Source organism: Boleophthalmus pectinirostris, unplaced genomic scaffold (genome assembly GCF_026225935.1).
Source record: "Boleophthalmus pectinirostris isolate CB_2022bp ecotype Guang Dong unplaced genomic scaffold, ASM2622593v1 HiC_scaffold_8, whole genome shotgun sequence".
NCBI lineage: Eukaryota > Metazoa > Chordata > Actinopteri > Gobiiformes > Gobiidae > Boleophthalmus > Boleophthalmus pectinirostris.
The window spans coordinates 41,915,049-41,936,504 of record NW_026571515.1 but is presented as its reverse complement, the minus strand read 5'-3'; the positions used below and the strand labels follow the sequence as shown (position 1 = coordinate 41,936,504).

The 21,456-nt window shown below is 40.1% G+C and overlaps 2 protein-coding genes across 3 annotated transcripts in view; one reads left to right on the top strand and one right to left on the bottom strand.

Moving 5' to 3' along the window:
• spryd3 (SPRY domain containing 3) overlaps window positions 1–11,729 on the bottom strand; it is a 55,106-nt gene extending 43,377 nt beyond the window's left edge. The window contains exons 1-6 of the mRNA XM_055166089.1: window positions 11,625–11,729; window positions 10,554–10,678; window positions 9,734–9,809; window positions 5,571–5,695; window positions 4,837–4,972; window positions 3,837–4,025 (exon numbers count right to left, since the gene is read on the bottom strand). Coding sequence (XP_055022064.1) covers window positions 3,837–4,025; window positions 4,837–4,972; window positions 5,571–5,695; window positions 9,734–9,809; window positions 10,554–10,678 — 651 coding nt within the window. The 5' untranslated portion in view covers window positions 11,625–11,729. The remainder of the gene's footprint in view (window positions 1–3,836; window positions 4,026–4,836; window positions 4,973–5,570; window positions 5,696–9,733; window positions 9,810–10,553; window positions 10,679–11,624) is intronic.
• Window positions 11,730–11,808: 79 nt separating this feature from the next.
• igfbp6b (insulin-like growth factor binding protein 6b) lies at window positions 11,809–20,242 on the top strand. Of its 2 annotated transcripts, XM_055166487.1 has the most exons (6): window positions 11,809–11,855; window positions 13,139–13,294; window positions 13,889–14,382; window positions 15,213–15,247; window positions 16,598–16,717; window positions 17,319–20,242. In XM_055166487.1, exons 3-6 carry the CDS (start codon window positions 14,049–14,051, stop codon window positions 17,430–17,432), a joined length of 603 nt encoding a protein of 200 aa, XP_055022462.1. In that variant the 5' UTR covers window positions 11,809–11,855; window positions 13,139–13,294; window positions 13,889–14,048; the 3' UTR covers window positions 17,433–20,242. The 2 variants fall into 2 exon arrangements, with proteins under 2 accessions (XP_055022462.1, XP_020797678.1); XM_020942019.2 differs by lacking the exons at window positions 11,809–11,855; window positions 13,139–13,294 and having other exon boundaries at window positions 13,650–14,382.
• The last annotated feature ends 1,214 nt before the right edge of the window (window positions 20,243–21,456 follow it).

The window sequence follows — 21,456 nt, the reverse complement described above, 5'->3', positions numbered from 1 at the left end:
ACTTCTTGTGCTCGTGTGTGCTCATAGTTATAACCTGATATCCATGGATCATTCTGTTGATCTAAAACGACATCTTAAAAAGAAACTGTCCACTGACTTCCATGTTAGAAAACGGTGGTGTCCAATGAGAGCTGACGTCAGTATAAATGTCGACCCCTCTTATGGATAACTGCAGATCGCCCTCACGAGCAGCTGTTTTATTGTACAAAAATGACTACACAACACTGCCGAATCCTGCACATATCACAGATTAAGAAAATAAAATTGGAAAATAAATTAAGTATGTCACAGTGGGCATATGTTGGTGGCAGTGGAAAATGTTCCCTGTAAACTGTGCGTGCATGCAAGGCTCCTACACACAACACAAAATAAAACACACAACACAAAATAAAAATACTACCTGAATTGAATTTTTAAAAAAAAACAAAAACAAAAAAACAGAACAACTGATTCCTTACCATTTTATGATATGACCTAGTGAGTGACAGGTGACTGATCAGTAGTGTTACTTTTACCAGTTACAAGTAATCTAACTAATTACTCTTTCTTTATTTATTTTTCCTTTGATTTGGGAAGAAGCCTGAACAAGACTGAAACAAGAGATTACAGACAGTGATTCGCTAAAAAGAGACTGACTGTAAAGTCAAAGTCATCAGAAGCAATGTTAGATGGCTGTAAAAAACTTTCCTGACATTTCACTGGTTTAGCGTTTGTACGTGTTCAAATACTTGTAGATTCTTGTGGATTTTATGGAGATACGTCGTCATTTGGCAACTCTTTTGTGATGGAAGCACAGACGCTTCCAGAGAGAGGGACACATGCGTTTGGAGTTTGCAGATCACTAAAAAGACGTCAGCGCAGTGCTGTGCTCACGCTCCTTATCGTAAAAGCAGCTCATCTAATATCTGTTTGGCGGTTCTGGTCTTACACGTGCGTAAGCGCCGTCATGTGGTGTGCACATGTTTGTAATGTTCTGATATGAGTGTGTTTGGACACAGTCTGCTGTGTAAAGGGGACATCTGTCTGTGAGCTGGTGTTGGTGTTTGGAGCTCTGTGGAGGACAATGCAGACTAAATAAGTTGGGATGTATTTTTAAGGAACTTTTGGAATTTAATAGTTAAAGTATCTGATCATTTATTACTTTCATCACCCAGGAATTATCACAGTTACTTTGGGGAAAAGTAACAGGTAACTATAATTAATTCCTTTCTTGCCAAACACTGCTGGTCAGACAATGATGTTTCACACACATATTTACGCAACTAATCAACGTCACTGACAGTGTCCTACTGTCCTGCCACCGATGTTTGTGCAGTAAAACAAAGTGGCCACAGTCAAGTTAAGAGGTGCAAGTGTAAAGCTAACAAAGCCTGGATTTATGGTTATAACTGGGACAGAAAGTGTACGAGGGAGCTTGGCTAGGCTAAGTTTGCGGTGGCCAGTAGTTAGTGCAAGCCCTAGGGCCTAAATATGGCTCCCAATACAAGCCACACCACATGACACAGCAGATGTATCAGTCACATGACACTTCTTAAAGTCATACACAGTGACACAGCTCGACATAGGCCACACATTTGGCCCATCAATAGGACGGGTCTGCACTCTGCACTACAGCAGAGGTGAAGCTAACAATTAAAAACGCAGATTTTCAGACTGACAACAGAAGGATTTTGAGCCGAGAAAAAGTTTATGACCTACAAGAAAACACCAAAAAATCCAACCTTTCGAGCAGCAGCAGTCTGTGATTACATTTGCACTCTGTGAGGAAAAACACTTTTCAGGCAGGAGGGATTTTTTCACTGCAATAACAACAAGTGGCCACTAGTTCAATTTAAGATAACAATCTATGAGTTAGTGAAACATACACACTGGTAATCCTATGTTATGATAGATTATTACTACAATATTTACATAGGCCTTTTTGATACAATTTGTGGTTAAACATACACTTTTGAAAGGTTACTATGTCTTATTTGATGAATAAGGAACAAAAACAAAGCTTGAAATCAGCTGTGAAGTTTCTGGTTGGACCCGGAAGTGACATCACCACTTAACAACTCTATAATCCCGACAGAAGTCAGTCTATCCAAACACACTTGTCCCTTTAGCCAACGTAAACAGATGAAACATTAGCCAATGATGAGCTGCTAGCATCAGTGCACTAGTGTTAGCGCACTGTGGTTTTACACTTGAGCGGAGCTCTTCAAAAGTCATTCATGTCTGACCGGCTCCGTCTCTGCACACCTTTACACAAATGCTGTGATCAGGTAATTATCAGGCACATAGCAACAGCAACACCAAACACGTACGGGTCATGATCCGTGGAGACTACATTAGGTAATGCACTATCAGTTAAAGGCATTATGTAACTTTTCTGGCACCTGTGTGTCTCCATGGAGATGTTATTGCTTTGCCTGCAAGGTTACATAGTATGACTTTAAACTTACATATTTATTAATGAAGTGTTCATTGTAAAATATATATGTACATATGTAAATATATATATGCTTTTCCACAGATTCTCATGGAGACGAGCAGGTGAAACCACCAGGGTAAGTTACAGGTCAGATCCGTGAACAGGCCACCCCATTCACAACAAGAAAGCATGTTATTTTTGAGTAATAAAAAACTTGTAATAGAATAAGTTCGGGTTGGGCAAAGGTAATTGAATACACTTTACAAACTCTTAAATAATCTGATCTGTGAATGAAAATCCGGTACATTGTCCCTGTAAAAGAAACTAAATAAACAAAATTGTACGACTGAAAGACGAGCGGTCCCTGCTCTGACTTCACTTGACGATCATGTGGCCATATCGCCAGCACTAGAAGAATGTGTGAGATTTGTTTAATGCTACATTGTGGAACACATCTCCATGCAGACACACAGGTTGTGGACATTTTTAACCTAGTCAAATTAAGAGAAGTATTCTGAACTGGTTGTATCTCATGCAGATGTTTTGCAGTGTGGGAAGCTTTACAATGGAACTATCCATCACATGTAAAAGTTATGGGCCAATGTTTCCACCATCCTAAAGCGTTCTAACCCAGAGACGTTTAGTTTGGACGTTAGAATATTCAAATTAAGCACTTGTAAAAACTCAGACAGGTTTAAGTTGAAGGAAAAGAATACAATGAATAAAGCAGCTTTCATAGAGATTAAGTGAGACCACCGTGAGGCTGGTACAAAGAACACACCGGACTAAATACAGGCAGGTTCCCCACATGTTTACATTTAGGGGAATCCGTATTTGAATGTTACTTATTCAATTCATTATTGCCCGTACCAATCAAAAAAGGCCTGATTAAAGATTCATAATAATACATGTTATTCATATTGAACTTTACATTTCAAGAAAATCTCAAGCGAAACAGCAGGTAGATTAGAGCAGACATGTTGTGCTTTCGGGTCTGCTATACAGTTATAATCCACAACTCCCATGGATCATTATGTTTCTTTTTAATGAATTTGTCCATTTTAAATTGCACATTTTCAATGGTAAAAATTACCTAAAACATCTGACGCTGACACAAACATCATCACAACAAAGAGCCATGTAGCTGTGATCCCCTCCTACTGCACATCACACTAGCCAACAGCACATTTTTTCCAAAACTGGAAGATGAAAAAAGTACGTCACAATAGGCGTATACCGGTGGCTGTAAAAACAGTGGCTGATTGGCAAAGATTGGTCAAACATGCACGAATGACTCTGAATAAAATTTCAGGTGGGTAAATCGTGACGAGAAACAAATCTAACATAAAAGTCTGAAAAAGTTTGAAAAGTCCATTTTACAGAATAGGTCTGCTTTAATAACCCCCCCCATCCCTCTCACCATCCCACTGGCTCTGACGTCGTACAATCGTCCCCACTCGTCCTCGTGGCTGTCCACCATCATGGCGCTTTCATCTTCCTCCAGGCTCCACTGTGCTCCCAGGTGAACCCTCACCTCCTCCCCCAGAGAGTGCATCCCTACAGCGGGGAACAGGCCCTCTGCACTGACCCCTACCTCCACCGATCCCACCTGAGACAGACGAGAAGGGCATTCAGGCATTCACCCTGCAGGACTTATCAGTAGAATTTATGTGATTTGTCTATCCATAGGTTTTCAAGGGACGACCCATTCAAATAACAATTTCATTTCTAATAGAATAGGGCAACTTGATTTTGGAAATAAATCCACAGATTTTTATAAGAAGTTGTGCAAGTGTATTTAGATTAACAAAATATGGTTTCAAATCAAGATTCCTTCCATAGTGCACATTTTAAAATGATTAAAGAATGACGATGCAGGAGGCCTCTAACCTCTGTCAAGGTATGAGCAACCATTGTGCTGGTCTGTTTCAAAAAAACATGTATTTGTGCCCATGCAATCTTGTCAGTACTCGATCAGAAGCTAAACAGGGCAGCTCCTGGTTAGTACTTGACCTCTGTGAACAGGTGTAACAGTGGCACTTGCAATCATTGTGTCTTTAGGCAAGACACTTGATCAACATTACCTAGTATGAATGTGGTACGTGAGTGTTGGTGGTGGTCAGAGGCCAATGGCACTGATCATTTGTGTCAGTCTGTCCCAAGGCAGCTGTGGCTGTGTCTTACCACCAGGTGTAGAGAGAATGAATACTACATTATGAAGTGTCTTAGAGTGTCCAAAAAGCAAATGCATTATTATCATCATTATTATGCTGATAATCTTTCAAGAACCTTTTCTGTGTTTGACCTAATACAGATGTATTGTCCAGGTTTATGGTTAATATCTCTCTAGTTAATGGGCCTCTCTGCCTGAAATAAAAGCTGACTCGAAGTTCAACATCAGCTTTGTTGGAAAGACTTACCTCTTTTCCATTCTTAGTAAAAAAGACGTTTGCGATGCTGGTTTCAATATTGTCAAAGTGAATTCCACAGCCAATCCGATCTCCTCGAGAACACTTAGGACCAAACTGCTGTCCTACAGGATTTCCATTGTACAACCTACAATCACACCAGAGATTACATCAAGTTATTTTTTATGTCCAAAACATTCAAAAGGTGATCATAAACTAGGTTGTCTCCCTGCTTCATATTTTTGTGAAGTTCTGCAAGAGAACACTGACTTGGAGCTCCACAAAACACATTGAAATTAACCTATAGAAATGCAATATACAAATGTGACACTACAGAATTAAGTATTAAGATGAAGTACACTTTATTGTCCTCATAGGAAAATGTGTCCTCTGCATTTGACCCATCCTTCAGTGTCTCTGGGACCTCTCCTCAGAAGCAGTGAGCAGATCTTGGGGACCCATCTCCAGACCTTGAGCTTGTTCTTGGTCAGGTTTACCTTAGCTGCAGGATTTGACCTATGGTACATGTTTTGAGTTGGTGGGGGAAACAGGAATGCCCAGAAAAAACCCACACAGACACAGGGAGAACATGCAAACACCAGGAATAGAACCCGGAACCTGTCTGCTGTGAAGCATGAGTGTTAGCCACTCAGGCTGGTACGAGCTTGACATTGTGAGATCCAGGTAATGCTAAACTGAAATCCTCATTTGTAACATGAGACAGAGGGGGTGCTTGTTGTACTCACTTGCCGTTGTCGGCGTGATACGCCACAGAGTTTGGGAGCCAACCGGGCTGATGGTCCACACGATAGAACTTAGGCACCAAACCCACAGCGATGGTCCCTCGCACTCCAGTGTCCACTATAGTAACCTGCACACACACGCACGCATGCACACGCACACACACAAACGCACACAAAGAAGGTAAGACAATCCTTTACTGTCTCCCATGGGAGAGATGTGGGACGGGGGTAACATATTTTAACATAAAGACAAGACAACACAATTAACTCTAATTTTTTTTTTTTTTAAATGCCCAAAACAAGAATAAACAATTATAAACATTTGAAAGTAACTAGAATTTTCAAAGAAAACTTAAGGCCCTGTACCTGTTTTTTCCCATTTATTTGAGCACATTTTTTCTTGGCCAGTACAGATGTACTGTATAAGCAGCTCTTGAGGTCAAAATAAGTCTGCTGTGTACTGTCTATATTTAATTAGAAAGAATTTAACTGTCCAAGTATCAAGAAGTGCTATGCCTGTTAGCATGCTAGTTGTTGTTAGCATTACTGTGGGTGCATACCGGTGTTCCCCAGTACTGCTGTTCCCCAGTGTGTATGGGCCCCAGTGTGTATGGGCCCCAGTGTGTATGGGTGGGGGGAAACAACTGCACCAGGGAAAAGCTGTACCTCGTGTTTAAAAAAGGTCCTGTGTTCCCGGTGTTCCCCAGTGCCACTGTTACACACAACAAACAACTGGGGAACAACGGTACTGGGAAACATTGGAACGTGCATGTTTAGAGAGGTCCCGGTGTTTCCCATGTTCCCATAGCAACCAACATTTGTTATTAAGGCTATTAACTAGCCTAATAATTTTATGGCAATAGGCTCTAGCCTATTTAATTGGTTCAACTTATAAAATGACCTGCATTTGTGAGAAATGCTACCGTTGGACTAGATCCAAACCCAGACTCCTGAACCAGTGGGAAGCAGCTCTGGTTCAGGCTGGGCTCAGATGAGCTGGAGCGGGGAGCGGTGTTAGATGCCTCAGCCTGAGAAGCTCTTTCCCTGGGAAGAACCAAGTGCACGGAAGACAGACTGCTCAGAACAATATAACAAACCAGAACAGATTCGCGCTTCTGACTGGATGCTTTCCACCACCTCAGAATCAGCCGCAGTCATTGAGCACGGAGGAAAGGAGCAACCCACCCGGACCTATATTCCGCTGCACATTCTCACTTTCCCCACACAAATCCAACTCGCAGCGGATGGCACAGAACCATTCAGACCCCGTCCACAGCTCAAGGGGTCTTACTCGCCCCCGTCTGAAGCCAGCACTGCAATCTGCAATCTGCCAATTAAACAGCAAATTCCACCATAGAGTTCTGACTAGGGGTGGCACAGTTCATGAAAAAAAAAGAACCGTTCGGTTCGCTTGTCAAGGTTCGGGATGTGTGCGTACCATACGGTTTCCATGGTTCCCGGCTTGTGCATTGTAGCCTCGTGTCTGTATGTGACCTGTTTCTCTTTGGCGCAAAAGAAGAGGTGTGGAGGGTGGGTGCTGTGTGTCACGTGTACAAATGGCAAGTAGGAGAAAAGAGGGCCGCTCGGAGATGGAGGAGGCACCAGTGTTGTTAGGGCCTGGCTCCACTGCACACATCAGTGTTTAATTACGCGCGTTATCTCACGAAAACCACAGCCACGCGTCAACACAAAGGCGGCTCCACCGGCAGCTGCAGCAGGACGTACACGCACAGCACTGACTCTGTGTTTGTCAATGTAAAGACGATCAAACTTGACTGGGCGCATTTAGCCACTTGTATCACGTCCACAGTGAAACTAACAGCTGAACAGACTTGTATTTACCTTCTGTACACGGTGATCAGAAGTAAATTTTAAAACACTAATTAACAGTATTTCTGGACCTGGGCTCTTTCACACGACACAGATCTGCCTCAGGTGCTGATGGTAAATGCACAAATACAACCAAAGATTCATGCTCTCTGTGTGTTTTGTCTGGGATACGCGCCTACACTCGCATAGAGCGTCAAAAAATAGGATGGATCCTATTTTCTGAAATCTACGCGCGCAGGACGCTCTGCTCCATACGCACATCTAGCACTTTCCATGCATTCTAAAAGTTACGCGTCCAATAGTTGCAGTTTTTACGCTCGCGTAGGGCAATATACGCATTCAAAAGGACATCAGTCTGCCGTACATCTTCATCTAAAAGCCTAGGGCCACTCCTTTGAGGACAATGAGGTACAGATCTTTGAGAGGGGAGTTAAAGAAGCTATTTTTGTTCTACTAATATGTCCCCACACTCAGATACAGATGAAGAAGCCTAGCCAACATACAGAAAGTGTAAACAAGTAGGTGTTATTTTCAGAGTAGTTTCAGTGTAGTTAGTTCCTCCTTCAGGCAGATATAAGGCAGTGTCCACCAGTGTCTGACCACAACTGAAGAAGCAGCTGGGATGAGCTGAGAAACATTTTCGACCTTGAATTTCTCCTTTGCCACTCTTTTTTTAAACAACAGATTGTGATTTCCAACATTAATGGCGGTATACTACTAGTCTATGTGCTCTTATACTTGTTCTGATACAGCTCAACATCATTCTTAAACTATTCAGGAAAGGTTCATTTCTGTCTTGTGAATGTGACTTTTTAAATATTGATACTTGTTCAAATGAGTATCATATTTCAATATTAGTTTTAGAACCAATTAGAATCTGATTTTCAATACTTTTGACAGCTCTAGCAAATATCTGGCTCAGATAATTAAAACCTGAGTGAAATGCATTGAAAGTGAAGCAGATTCTTTAGGAGGAGAAAGAGGCGATGCAGTGACGCATGTGTACACTCCAGTCTGACCTTTGCAGCCACAAAAACTCCAAACTTTTTAGAGGTACGTCAGACGATGACAGCTTCCGTGCGTCACCAGAAAACATAAAACCTATGATTCGGATCACACAGGGCCGCTCTTTAAAATGTCAGATCAGAATGTGCAGAGGTGATTTTAAAAGACAAATGTGAAACAGATCAGGGCTGCGTAAGCACCGCCATGTCAGGGTGAGTGGAGGATAGGGCGGAACTATTCTATACTGGAGCTCTTGATACATCGCAGCTGATGTCATCAACATTCCCTAGAGGTGTGACGCTAACTGTAGGCACTGCTCTGGCTAAGGCTTGTTAGACTGTATTCTGACCTTTGTTTCAACACAATCTGACCAGAGAGAGCTGACTTAGTTGGAACTAAGGTGAGCTGATTTGGGCTGTTAAATAAGTCTCTCACACATAAAATGACAGTCACAAGCTAGCTAGCATTAGCCAACAGTTTTTCAGTGAGTCTCTCACCATTTAGTTGAAAATCAAACTCCTAAACAAAACCATGAACGCTCGATCTGATCACAGGCTCCTCTAAATGTGCTGTTTAAATCCATTTGGTATTTTTTCAGACAATCTTAAAACTTTTTTGACGGCGTTTGCTAATGTATGCATTGTGTCACGGCACGGCAACTCCTGAACATTTGACCATAGACATACATATAGAACACCCCCAGCATAATGTTACTTTATAGTATCAATATCTAACTGTGAAGTTTTTCTAAAAAGGGTGTAGTTTATTTAAAGTGGCACTATGCACCTTTTCAGGCCAGGAGTCCGCAACCTGCTTGTCTCCATGGAGACGTTACTACTTTGTTGGAAATGTTACACAGTATTAGGTGTGTGGTCAACTAAATAAACTCTTGGTGGACTAAAGATATGTTCTGCCGATCGATTAATTGACTAAAAAGGGACCGTGGCAAAAGTCAGATACACAGATACTGAACAGTCCGTCTCTTTGTATCTGACCCAAACTACACCCACAAGACTACACCTGCAAAAACTACTGTTTATAACATTTTAAAGCAACACTATCTCAAAAGGCAAACAAGTGACAAAGCCTCCACTAGAAAAATTGCCTAGTACACTAGGTCTGGGCGAGGATATGGCAAAAAAAATATCACTTTTGTTTTCCTCATATTGATTGATAAAAACGAATATGTCTTCTTCATTTTCTGTACAGAAAACAAAGTATTTAGAGTAAAAGACTAAATACATTTCTTTGGAATAATTACAGATGTTTAATCAATGCCAGTAGTGCCAATAGTCAAATTTCTGTATCTGTCAACACATTAACATTCTCACCTCAAAATAGCAATTCCCTTTTGATAAAGGGATACCAGCCACGTAGCAACCGACCTCTTCAGAGTTTCCGTGGTAACTGGAAAGAAAAATGTTTTATATTATAAATGTACACAAGAAAAAAATTATCATTTAAAAGCTTCTAAGGCTAGGAAACAGAGAATACAATGGTAGGATCAGCCTCAAAGGCAAAGAATGCAGGGGAAAAAATGATTTGATAAACGCATAATTTGAATAGTTTGAATGTTTAAATCTGATGGTAATATGTGTTTACAAAATGTTTAGTTGTTGTTGTTGTTTAGTTTTAGTTGTAAACTAAAAACTAAAAGTTGTCTCTACTTTTTTATGTGCTGATGATGCAATAATGGAAAGCATTCAGACAGCTAGTATTTCAATATAATGTAACAGTCCACAATCCACTGTATTATTGTGTATTGTGTAAAATACAGCACAACTGTGTTTATATTTGATGTCAGTTAGGGGTTGGACGAGCGATTCAGTTCACAATTTTGGCCTCGCATTTTATTTCATATTTTTGGAATGCTTTTTGGAACTATAGCTTTTCAAAGAGTGTAACTCAAAGTTTAAAAATGTATTCAATCTCGCGAGATCTTGTGGCATCAGATCCTGTCCCATTCCAAGTAAATAAACTCTTGACAACTGTATAATATTAATCTTCTCACAAAAACATAATAAAGAAATGTAAAATTGTAACATTATGTTGATGAACAAAAGCAGAAAAGGCCACAGGATGAAAAAATTCTAATAAAAAATAAGAACACACAAAAAAAAGTCCTCATTGTTATTATACGCCCGGCTCTACCTGAGTGTGTCTCCGTCCTTGAGGAGCCTGGTGCAGACTTCCTGTTGACGTGCCGCTTCTACATCACGGATCCTCTGTCTGAGATTCAGGAGACACCTCTGCTGCAGGGCATCCAGCTCATCCATCTGCACCAACATAAGGACCAAAACTGACAGATACAAGGAGGAACCATCCTTCAGCTAGTTCTTAAATGTTTGACCTTAATGAATTTTTGTGAATGGGTCCATGGCCTGGCATAATGAAAAAACGGGCATTGATGCTTGGAACACGATCACATTTTTTAAGCTGCTTTAAAGAAATCTGATGACATGAGAAGACAGTGAACCTTGTTTCAGTTTTGTTTCATGTGGATAGGGTCAGTGATTATGGAGATATGAACCGTAAACCATGACAGGAATGACAAATAAACAGCTAATTCTACCATGAATCTATGAATGATTAAAAGTTCACTATAATAAATGGGTTATTATCTAGCAAATTTCTTTTATTAATGGCTTATTATTTAAGAAAATACTTTTAAAATGTAAAAGCTGCTGGTTTTCATGTGAATATCAAGATTGTAATTGTAACTAATTGTAACATAATTGTAACTACTACACTATAACACACAACACATGAGGAAATATGTGTTTCCCTGCCAATTTGAAACTCAAATAAAGTAAATGTATATATGTGTGGACGAGCTCAACTGTAATGTCTGAGAAAACTTAAGATAAAGCAGTCAATCTTTAATTGAACGTTTTTTAGCTTTTACAACATCTATGAACAAAATGCAAAGTGGGCGTGCTCCCTGTGGCGCTAACGTCCTCCTCATCTATTCATTTACGACAATAATACGGGCAAATTATGAGCATAGCAGAGCCTATAATTTATAATAATGTAAAATAAAAATAAATAAGAAAATCATTTACATTTTAGAATATATATATAGCAGAACTGAAGTGGGATGCTAGCCTGGTGTGTGGCTAATAAGTTAGCATTTCCGCCCATAATCCTCACATATTTCTGATTACAAACGACTTCCTTTCATTTTATCTACATGAAAACCTTGATTCAGACGCGTGCTCTTACCTGTGACTTAATCGGACTTCGAGAAATCCTCCACGTGGTTTTGTTTATTCGCCATCCACAGCTGCAGCTTCCCACACTTCCCAAACTGGAGCTCGGCGCTTTCCAGTGACGTGTCAAGGCTTTTACCCGAACAGCCAATCACAAACAAGCGTGAAATCTGGTGCCAAGACAGTAACCAATCAGCCGCAGCTTGTAGAACCTGCTAAAACAATCACATGTGGCTGTAAAATGGTAAGAAACATCTTATTTCCACGGTATGCGCTTAAGCATCGAGCCAGAGCTGGAGACCTGCAAGTCGTGACTTGAGTCACTATTTTTTAGGACTTGGAACTTGACTTGGACTTGAAGGTCAATGACTTGAGAAGACTCGATGCGTCTTCTAAAAATATGTTTTTTAGAAAATCCTTTTCTCTTTAGACTTGATACATGCTGTGCTTAGTTTTACAGAAACAAACTGAACCATGTCCCTCCACTTCTCTGTTACTTTGGATGGAACTGAAGTACTGTGATGTGGTATCCTCAAATGTACTACAGTAATGTAATGTACAGTACAATACAGTACAACTACATACATAGAACATGATCCTCCCATTTAAGTGCAGATACATGACAAAATAACTGATTAAGCACTTTTAAATGTGAAGTCTTTCTATTCTGACTGTAATGATTCACAGTAAGATCTTGTCAAGACATTTAAAAAGAAAAAAAAATGCATTTCTACAACTCTTCTCAAACTAATTTATAAATATACCAAGACTTTTTAAATACAATTTAGTTTAAAAGTCATAAATTGCAAAAATCTAAGCTCTATTTGGAACTTTGGTTTAATGACTTGAAGCTCAAAAGAGGCAACTTGGACTTGGCTTGGACTCATGGGCCAATGACTCGAGACTTGACTTGGACTTGTCTGTCTTTGACTTGGGGCTTGACTCAGACTTGAAGGTCAAAGACTTGAGACTTACTTGAGACTTGCAAACCAACGACATGGTCCCACCTCTGCATCGTGCTATTAACTGCAGTTTACGAAGCTTTGACCAAAAAAGTATTAAAATATTGTTTCAATCATTGCCTGTAAGTCTAAGTAAGTCTAAGTTCATGCACAAGAGAAATCTGATCATCTAAAACACTTGGTGACACGTGTAACAACAACTGTTGTATCTATAAGACAAGGTACAATGAATTTTAAAATAGTCAATCTTTAACATTTTCTCTCTCTCATTTTTGTCTTTACCACATCAGATCTTTTTACACAATTTTCTTGTCTGCACAGGTTTGAACAATCATAAAGAAATCAGATTGTTAATATCAGATGGAACTGTGACATGACATTTCAACAATCTGATCTAACTAATCCTAATCCTCTTCTCCACCTTACTCTCTCCTCTTCGTTCTCTGCTCCACTGCTCCACCTTACACTCTCCTCTGCATCCTCTGCTCCTCTGCTCCACCTTACCCTCTCCTCTTCATCCTCTGCATCCTCTGCTCCTCTTCATGATTGCGCCTTATACAAGCAGTTAATTACAGTCCAAGTGGAGCATTGTTGCTGTATATTTAGCCTTGGCAGCCCCAGCTTTTCCTCTGCAGTGTTTCAGACCTTACAGTTGAAGTTTATAGGACGGAGATCAGATCATTATGAATGCACTTTAATATGATTGGTTTTCGTTTCCATGGTAAAATTGTTCAGAACAGACTGCAGACTTGTGTCATGTGTTTGAATGTGATATTCATATAACTGGAGAATAGGTCTTCTGTTGTATGAATCTCTGCCTCCTTCTGCTCTCTGTCCCAGCCTCTCTCTCTCCTTTACTCCTAACACCCTATCGCTCTCTTTCCTCCACAGTTCTCCCTCTTTCCTGCTCTCTCTTCTCCCTCTCTCCCATTCACATCTTAAAAGCTAGTGCGTGCTGTCCCACTCTCTACTCTCTTCCTCTCTCTCATTCAGCTTTTCAAAAGCTGGCACTTACACTCTCTCTCTCTCTCTCTCTCTCTCTCTCTCTCTCTCTCTCTCTCTCTCTCTTTCTCTCTCTCTTTCTCTCTCTCTCCACCTCCCTCTCTCTCCCTCCCTCTCTCATTCACATCTTAAAAGCTGGTGCGTGCTGTCTCTCCCTCCCTCTCTCTCCTCCTTGTCTTCCTCTCTCTCTCCTTTCCCCTCCCTCTCCTCCCTCTGCTTTCTCTCCTCCCTCTCTTCTCTCCTCTCATTCACATCTTTAAAAGCTGGCGCGTGCTGTCTCTCTCTCCATCTCTTGTCTGCTGTGGCTCTGCAGGACACTAAACCAGAGAAGCAGTGCAGAGGCAGAGGAGCCCAGGGGAACACAGAGGAGCCCAGAGGAACACAGAGGAGCCCAGAGAAGCCCAGAGGAGACACACAGACCCTCTTAATCACAAATATCTCCAGCTGAGTGCCAGTGCCAGACCAGGTGGAGGATGCCTCTCTCCCACATCTCTGCTGCTGTGCTGCTGCTGATCGCTCACTGCGGAGCCTGGACGGGGGCCAGTCGTCTGGGCCCCTTTAAGCTGTGCCCCTCCTGCAGGGACCCCCTGAGCTCTGGGCGTCCCACCCGTGAGCACCAGTCTGCGGGCAGCACCACGGCTCTGGCCCTTGGGGAGCCCTGTGGAGTCTACACTTTGAGCTGTGCCAGGGGTCTGCGCTGTGTGCCCCCTCCCAGAGACCACAGCCCTCTGCAGGCTCTGCTCCAGGGACGAGGAGTCTGCGCCAAGGGCAGCCGGACCGCACCCACCGACAAACCCAACCCTGCAGGTAAGAATCCTCTGTAATACTGTGTGATATGTGCTAGTCCTTTGCATAGAGCTAGAGGCTCTCTATACTGTGTATGCAGTGCCCATTGACAAACCCCACCCACAGGTAAGACCGGTCTGAATACTTTTAATACTACTCTATACATGCAAGAATACTAGAATACACTAATCATACCCTAGCCACGGGCTCGGTACTGTACATGTGCTGCACACCCCCACCTGCAGGTGAGACACGTCTGAACACTTCTAATGCTGTGATAAGGCTGTGATAAGGCTCTGATAACAGTCTGTAATGGTGTGTAATGGTGTGTAATAGTCTGTAACCGTCTATAATAGTGTGTAATAGTGCGTTCTATATGCTCTCTGTATATACTGTACATGTGCTGCACACCCCCACACTGCAGAGGGGCTGCAGCTGCAGCATCACTCTTAAACACAGTTGTCACATTTTCATTCAGAGACAGGACTGTCTCACAGATTCTGCATGTATGAGTTTAAATACACCCTGTTAGTGTGTCTGACTGAATCCAGTTCTGACACTTGCTTCACAGGACTGACCAGTGTGTCCTTCTCTGTGTCTGTCCTATCACTGTCACTGGAACATTTATGGATGAGAATCTAACCTAAACTCTGAGCTTTTGGTTGTAGTGACCTCCACCTGCTGTTTGGACTCTGAAAGTATGATGTTTTAGTGAAAAATCTCATGAAAATGACCCATAAAATCTTTCAAAAGCTCATTTAGACATAGACCTGTGTTTAAAACTAGCTTTACAGTGACATGAATGTCTTTGTTAAAATGTCTTATTTTTGCTGCTGTGTCATTTCTGTCAGGCCCTCACCCTTCACACGGAGGAGATCTGGACAAAGTGAGTTTCTTTATTCATTGACCTGAAATAATGATGTCTTTTGCATGTATATAATGTCATATATGATGAACGGGGCTTTGTCACTGTGTATGGGGCTGTGACAGGGCTGGAACAGGGCTGTGCTGTGTCTGTGCTGTGGACTCCTCTGGAGCTGTGCTGCTATGCGGCAGAACTAATTGAGCTCGATGAGGATCAGAAAGTTTTGCGTTGCAGAGGCACATTTTTCCGAGCAGAGGCGTTTGAGTATGTGTGAGAATGACAGGGCAAAATGTACAGAAAATCACATATGGTTAAAGCGCACTGTCATCTCACACTCTCCGCTGACCTGAAAACCACAAGATTGTGTAACAATACAGTTATATAATGTACAACAGGACTGCAACATTAACAGCTATTGAATCATAATGTCAATGATCACAATCCTCAAAACGCCAAGACTGGAAATATGTTATTATTCAGAAAACACATCATATGAACTGCTGACACAAAAACTGCGTGGATTTCAGAACATGTTTGAAGATGTCCAAACTACAGGGTTAGCAACTTCTAGACATAATTAGACCAAGTGCTTTGTTTTAAATAATTTTGAAATGTGTCTCATCAATAAATAGACCTCATTTAAGGTACAAACATAGACAATTTATGGTTAAAGGACTCAACTGAAGATCATAAATAAATCATAAATCCAAATGCAATATTTTTCCAAAATGAATCAGCCCTATTGTTCACTATGTGATAACATGGCCTGTCTGCCACACTGTCTCACTGAGCTTGCTTTTCTTGGTGCATTCTGAGCAGCATTGGCACTAAGCCTAATATCAAAAAATCAAATCAAATCTGGTTTCACCTTCAGGGACTCTTGAAATCCCTATATGACAACATAAATCTGCAATTAAAAGCTGCACTATGTAATATTTCTGATGGAGATACGCCACCTGCTTGTCGCTTGTTGAAAATATTACTTTATTATGTTATTACTTTGCCTGAATTGTTCCAAAGAATTGCATTAAACATGCACATTTGTTTTTTTTGCTCAAAATGCATTTAAAAGCATCTAGTGTTACTGTAAGTGACAGACTTGTAAGACTTGCCACTCCGCAGATGTGACCTGTAACTTGGACTACTGGTGTCATTTGCTTGCTACCATTGAGATACGTTGCACCGTACTGTGGAACATTCTAGGCAAGACAGTAACATTTCCACAGAACCAGAAAAAGTTACACAGAGCTCTTTTAACTGTTAAAAATCTAATTCTCCAATGGTTTACACACATCTGTTTACACACATCTGTTTACACACATCTATTTACACGCATCTGTAACACTGTGATGTCACTTCCTGGCGCTGCAGGCTCCGTGTCGCCGGCTCCTGAACAGCGTCCTGAGGGGTCTGGAGCTCACACTGTTCCAGTCAGACAGAGACATCTACATCCCCAACTGTGACACGCGCGGGTTCTATCGCAGGAAACAGGTGAGACACGAGACAGGACAGGTGCAGGTGCAGGTCATGCGTCTGTGGGACCTGTTGCTTGTGTTAGTTCACCACTTCAGATTTCTTTGAAAGTTCTGCTCCTGGTTTGCAGTATTGCATAGAGCAATGTCAGAGCATTTTACCAAAATATTTCCACTTGTTTTAGTTTGACTGTATGAATATTAACTTGGCATTCTGCACATGTGCTGGAGTCTGTTCAGAGTCCAAGTAACAGTCACAAAAGGAAATGTTGATTTAAATTGAACTTAATTAACAATGACTTCTTCCTCTTCACCTTCTCTTAGGTTGGGCGGCAGTGGCTCAGTGGTTAGAGCGTTCGCCCACAAACCTGAGGGTTGGCGGTTCGATCTCTGCTCCGACCAGTGCATACTGTCGTTGTGTCCTTGGGCAAGACACTTCACCAACTTGCCTCTGTATGAATGTGGTGTGTGTTGGTGTGACGGGTCTTAGGCCTACAGAAACAGTTTACGATAGCACAGTGTGCGGTGAAGAATGGATGAAGGTGTGAAGTGACTTTGAGCGCCTGGATGACTCTTCTCACCGTCACTAATCTAACCCCAGTCTCTGTGGTCTTCTCTAGTGCCGCTCGTCTAAGGGCATGCAGCGTGGCCACTGCTGGTGCGTGGATGAGCTGGGCACGCCACTGCCCTCACGTGCTCCTGAAGAGGGTGCGCTATCGTGTGACGCAGAGTGAACCCAGAGCTCCAGAGCCAAGACAGAGGAGAGGAAGAGGAGAAGCCTGGACCAGGGACCAGAGACCAGAACCAGCACCACTAAAGAACTATCAGACTCCATCCTTTCTCCCTGTAGAGTCCAGAGGGGGCAGGGGACAGTGCTGATCAGGCAGGTTTGAGGTGTGGCTGGAAATATTGTCTACAGTAAGAAAACTGAAAAGGAAACAAACATATACCCCTGTTTGTTTCATTTTCAGTTTACAGTAATATTCACTATAACGAAACTATAGTAATTTATTTAATATTTGACTTTTTGCTTCTCATTATAGTAACATGTATTACATAAATGAATACTGTCCCCTGCCCTCTTCTGAGAGAGGTTCATTCCACTGTCCGAACACGACCCCTGACCTCTTCCACAGTTGCACAGATCTGCCTGAATGTTCCACAGATGCAGTAACAGCACCCCCTCCTGGTGACATGCTGCTTGTTCACATGATTGCACTGCCTTGGTGATACTTGGTGATTTTTGGTGATTCTTGGTGATGTTTGGTGACGTTTGCCTGGCTCTGGTTCTTAGCTGACACTGCCCGCTCTTCTCAGTCGGCTGGTACTGTTATTCAGGTGAAAACTTCCTCACCGCTCCCCTCTTCCTCTCTCCAAAGATACACTGACTCAACTCAAACTCATTTTTCATTTGCTGTTTATTTATTTTTTAAGTACAGATATTAGGGCTGAATGATTGACTGAAATGAAAATTGTAATAAGAGCAAACATCAAAGAACAGAAATGATGGCTTTGCACTTTTCTGGTGTGTGGTCAGCCATATGATTCAGTCATTGCTTTGTCTAGAATGTTTCACTGTGTCAGTCAAACTAACTTTTGTTCAGTCGACAAACTGAATTTATCCTTTGCTCTGGATTCTACGTGGACGATTGTTCACACGTTTCACTGTGTAGCATTATCTTACAGAAAAAAAACACACTCTCACTTATAATTTACGTCAATAGAGTTTGAAAAAATCTGTGTTAAATCAGTGCCTAAACCCTTTCAGTCTGGAATAACTGACTGACTCAATAACTAACTAACTAATATGTATTATTTATTTAATTGTTTGTCTTCTTGGCTATACCAAATGACTGAAGAAACACTGAATAATATGCATACTTACTGTGAGTGGGCTCGCCTTTCCACAGATTTGACCTGTAACTTAACTTGATGGCGTGGAAAATTCCTGGCAAAGCAATAACATCTCCATAGAGACAGCCAGCTACATAGTACACCTTTAAGCTATAAATGTTGGCCTATACTTTAATTTTTTTTTAAACATAAAATATTTAGGTTTGGAGGGGGTCCAACGCTATTCCTCACTTATCTTATGCATTCAGAGTAGGGCTAGACCGATATATCGGGCTGATATTTGCACTTACACTTAAGCATATCGCATATCAGCCTTAAATCCGCTGCCTAAATATGCATAAATACTATATGTGTAAAGCTGAATTTGTACATTTTAGTCCAAATACGGTACTGCTAAACAGCTCTCTTTATCCAATTTGTAGTAAAACAAAGTTGTGAATGAATTTGTACTAAACTCAAATGACATAAATATCAACAGAGCTTAGTGGTCATTGGCTTCTCTGGATTCTAAACAATTTTCATCAAAAAATAAATAAAAAAAATAAAAACATGTTGAACAATTCACAGCATGACGAGTACCACCATGAATCCATAAACGCTTTTCACAACTTTTAGGGGCCAGAGCACCATGCTACTTGTGCAATTCCTGATTTTCAGACAATAAAACACTTTTACTTTACACAGCACACCGTGGACTTATTTTGACCTCAAGAGCTGCTTTTACATACATCTGTTGTAGGACACATTTTGCTCAAATACATGGGAAGAAATTGGGTACAGGTCCTTTAAGATCTGGATGTATTAGAGTCATTCAGCCCTAATAGTTATTTCCATTAATGATTTTGTCCCTGGGTATCTTAAGTTTAACATGTTTAATTAACACATTCTCATTTTGTGCTATATTTCTATAAATGTAATGTCTATTTGTACATACGTTTGGATTCTGTGTTTTCACGTGATGTAAAGAGGCAAAGAAAACGCTTACGGCTGTTACTGTTTTCAAAAAGTTGTAAGGCATATTTTTATACATATATAATATTTTATATATGAAATGTTGATTTATTTAAAAAGCTACGATACAGTGCCATGTATTTTTATATTGTCAATAGTTATTTTTGTGTTATTTTATTTCATATTAAAGGTGCACTGCGGAACTTTTCTGATGGGATGTCTCCTACCTACTTGTTTCAATGGAGGAGTTATTGCTTTGCCTGGAATGTTCCGCAGTATGGCATTATGTCTTATCTATCTTATATTTATTCAATTACAACTGTTTTTTCTTGTATAGACATAAGTTTAATGCCATACTGCGCAGCATTCTGGGTAAAAAATAAAATCTCCTTGGAGACAAGCAGGTGGCTGAAAAGTTGCATAGTGCAGCTTTAAATGTTTCAAGAGAAGTTTATAACAAAAATATATTCCTTGGTTAAATCTAAGTACTGTACATTATAGCATAGATGTCCAGTATTAGTTATGTAATGTTGACATTGACACCTCATGATAAATTATAATTTCAACAAAGAGAATATGAATTGTTATCGTTGTATGTCTTTCCCAAAGTCATTTAATTGTAAGAAAGAAAAAAAAAGATAAAAAAGTTATTTGGAAACTTTGTGAGTGCCGTGAAAAAAGCACAAAAAGAACAGATGTGTTAAATGTTAAAAATAATAGTAACAATAATAACAATAAAAAAAACATTATATTGCTATTTCGTAGTGTCTGAGTGTGTTTATGAGTGAGGAAAAATATTAAATGGGGGGCCCATTGCCAGGAAATGTTCATGGTTTAAAAACACAACCACCATTCATATTTATGAGGAAACATATTTTTCATAATTACATAACATATATTTTCATATTTTTTATTGTTGATGTAAAACTTTGATAAATATTGACCATATGAACTATTACACCAAACTAAGTCATAATTAGAAAAACATGAAAACCTGTCATATGCACTTTAAATTCATTCTAATATTATAGATCCCATTATAGATCCTTTTTTTGTTATCCTTTTTTGTTGTTGTTGTTTTTGTTTTTTGTTTTTTAGTCCTGGATTAGAAGAATTAATGTAGTCTAAGTGTGTAACCCTACTTTGAATCTAGTAGGCTATGTAGCCTACTAGAAAATGGATATTTCATCGATTTTCTTCTGCTTATCCGTGTCTGTCACCGAATGTCCCTATTTGCATTTCACACCTTAAGTGTAGTTTATCTATAAATAGCCCCTTCACAAACCTGAACAATACCATAAAAACAATAAAAGGTAACATAATGATCAAAAATGTTTTGTGTTAGCAGTTAATACCCAATAGAAGTTTTTTTTTTGTTTGTTTGTTTTGTGTGCGTGCGTGTGTGTGTGTGTGTACGGTAAAAGTATAAAAGCTAAATTAAGCAATTTCCATTGAAACTATTCACCAAAAAATTTAAATTCATGTAAAGTGCTTTTTTTGTCTGTTTATTTCACAATAATCATAACATTAAAGATGAATATGGTGACATCCCCATTTGAATACAAAAGTTTTTGAGAATGTTCTGATTAGTCCTAGATTTTTTAAAAGTATTTAATTATATCTATATATTATTCTTATTATATTATATATTATATATATATATATATATATATATATATATATATATATATATATATATATATATATATATATATATATATATATATAATGTATATACATATTTCTTTTTTTTTTTTTTTTTTTTTTTTGAGAAAAAAAAAAAAAATCTTATTTATATCTTATTTAAAGTAAAATTTTTGTACACAATTTGCATCTCAAAAACCCGCTGAGGGAAATAGCGTTCGCTATTCGGGTCACCTGACGTGCAGCGTGCGCGTCCTTTGGCTCGTGTCACCTGTCAATCATAAGCTCACCACGTGGTCCTCCAAAATA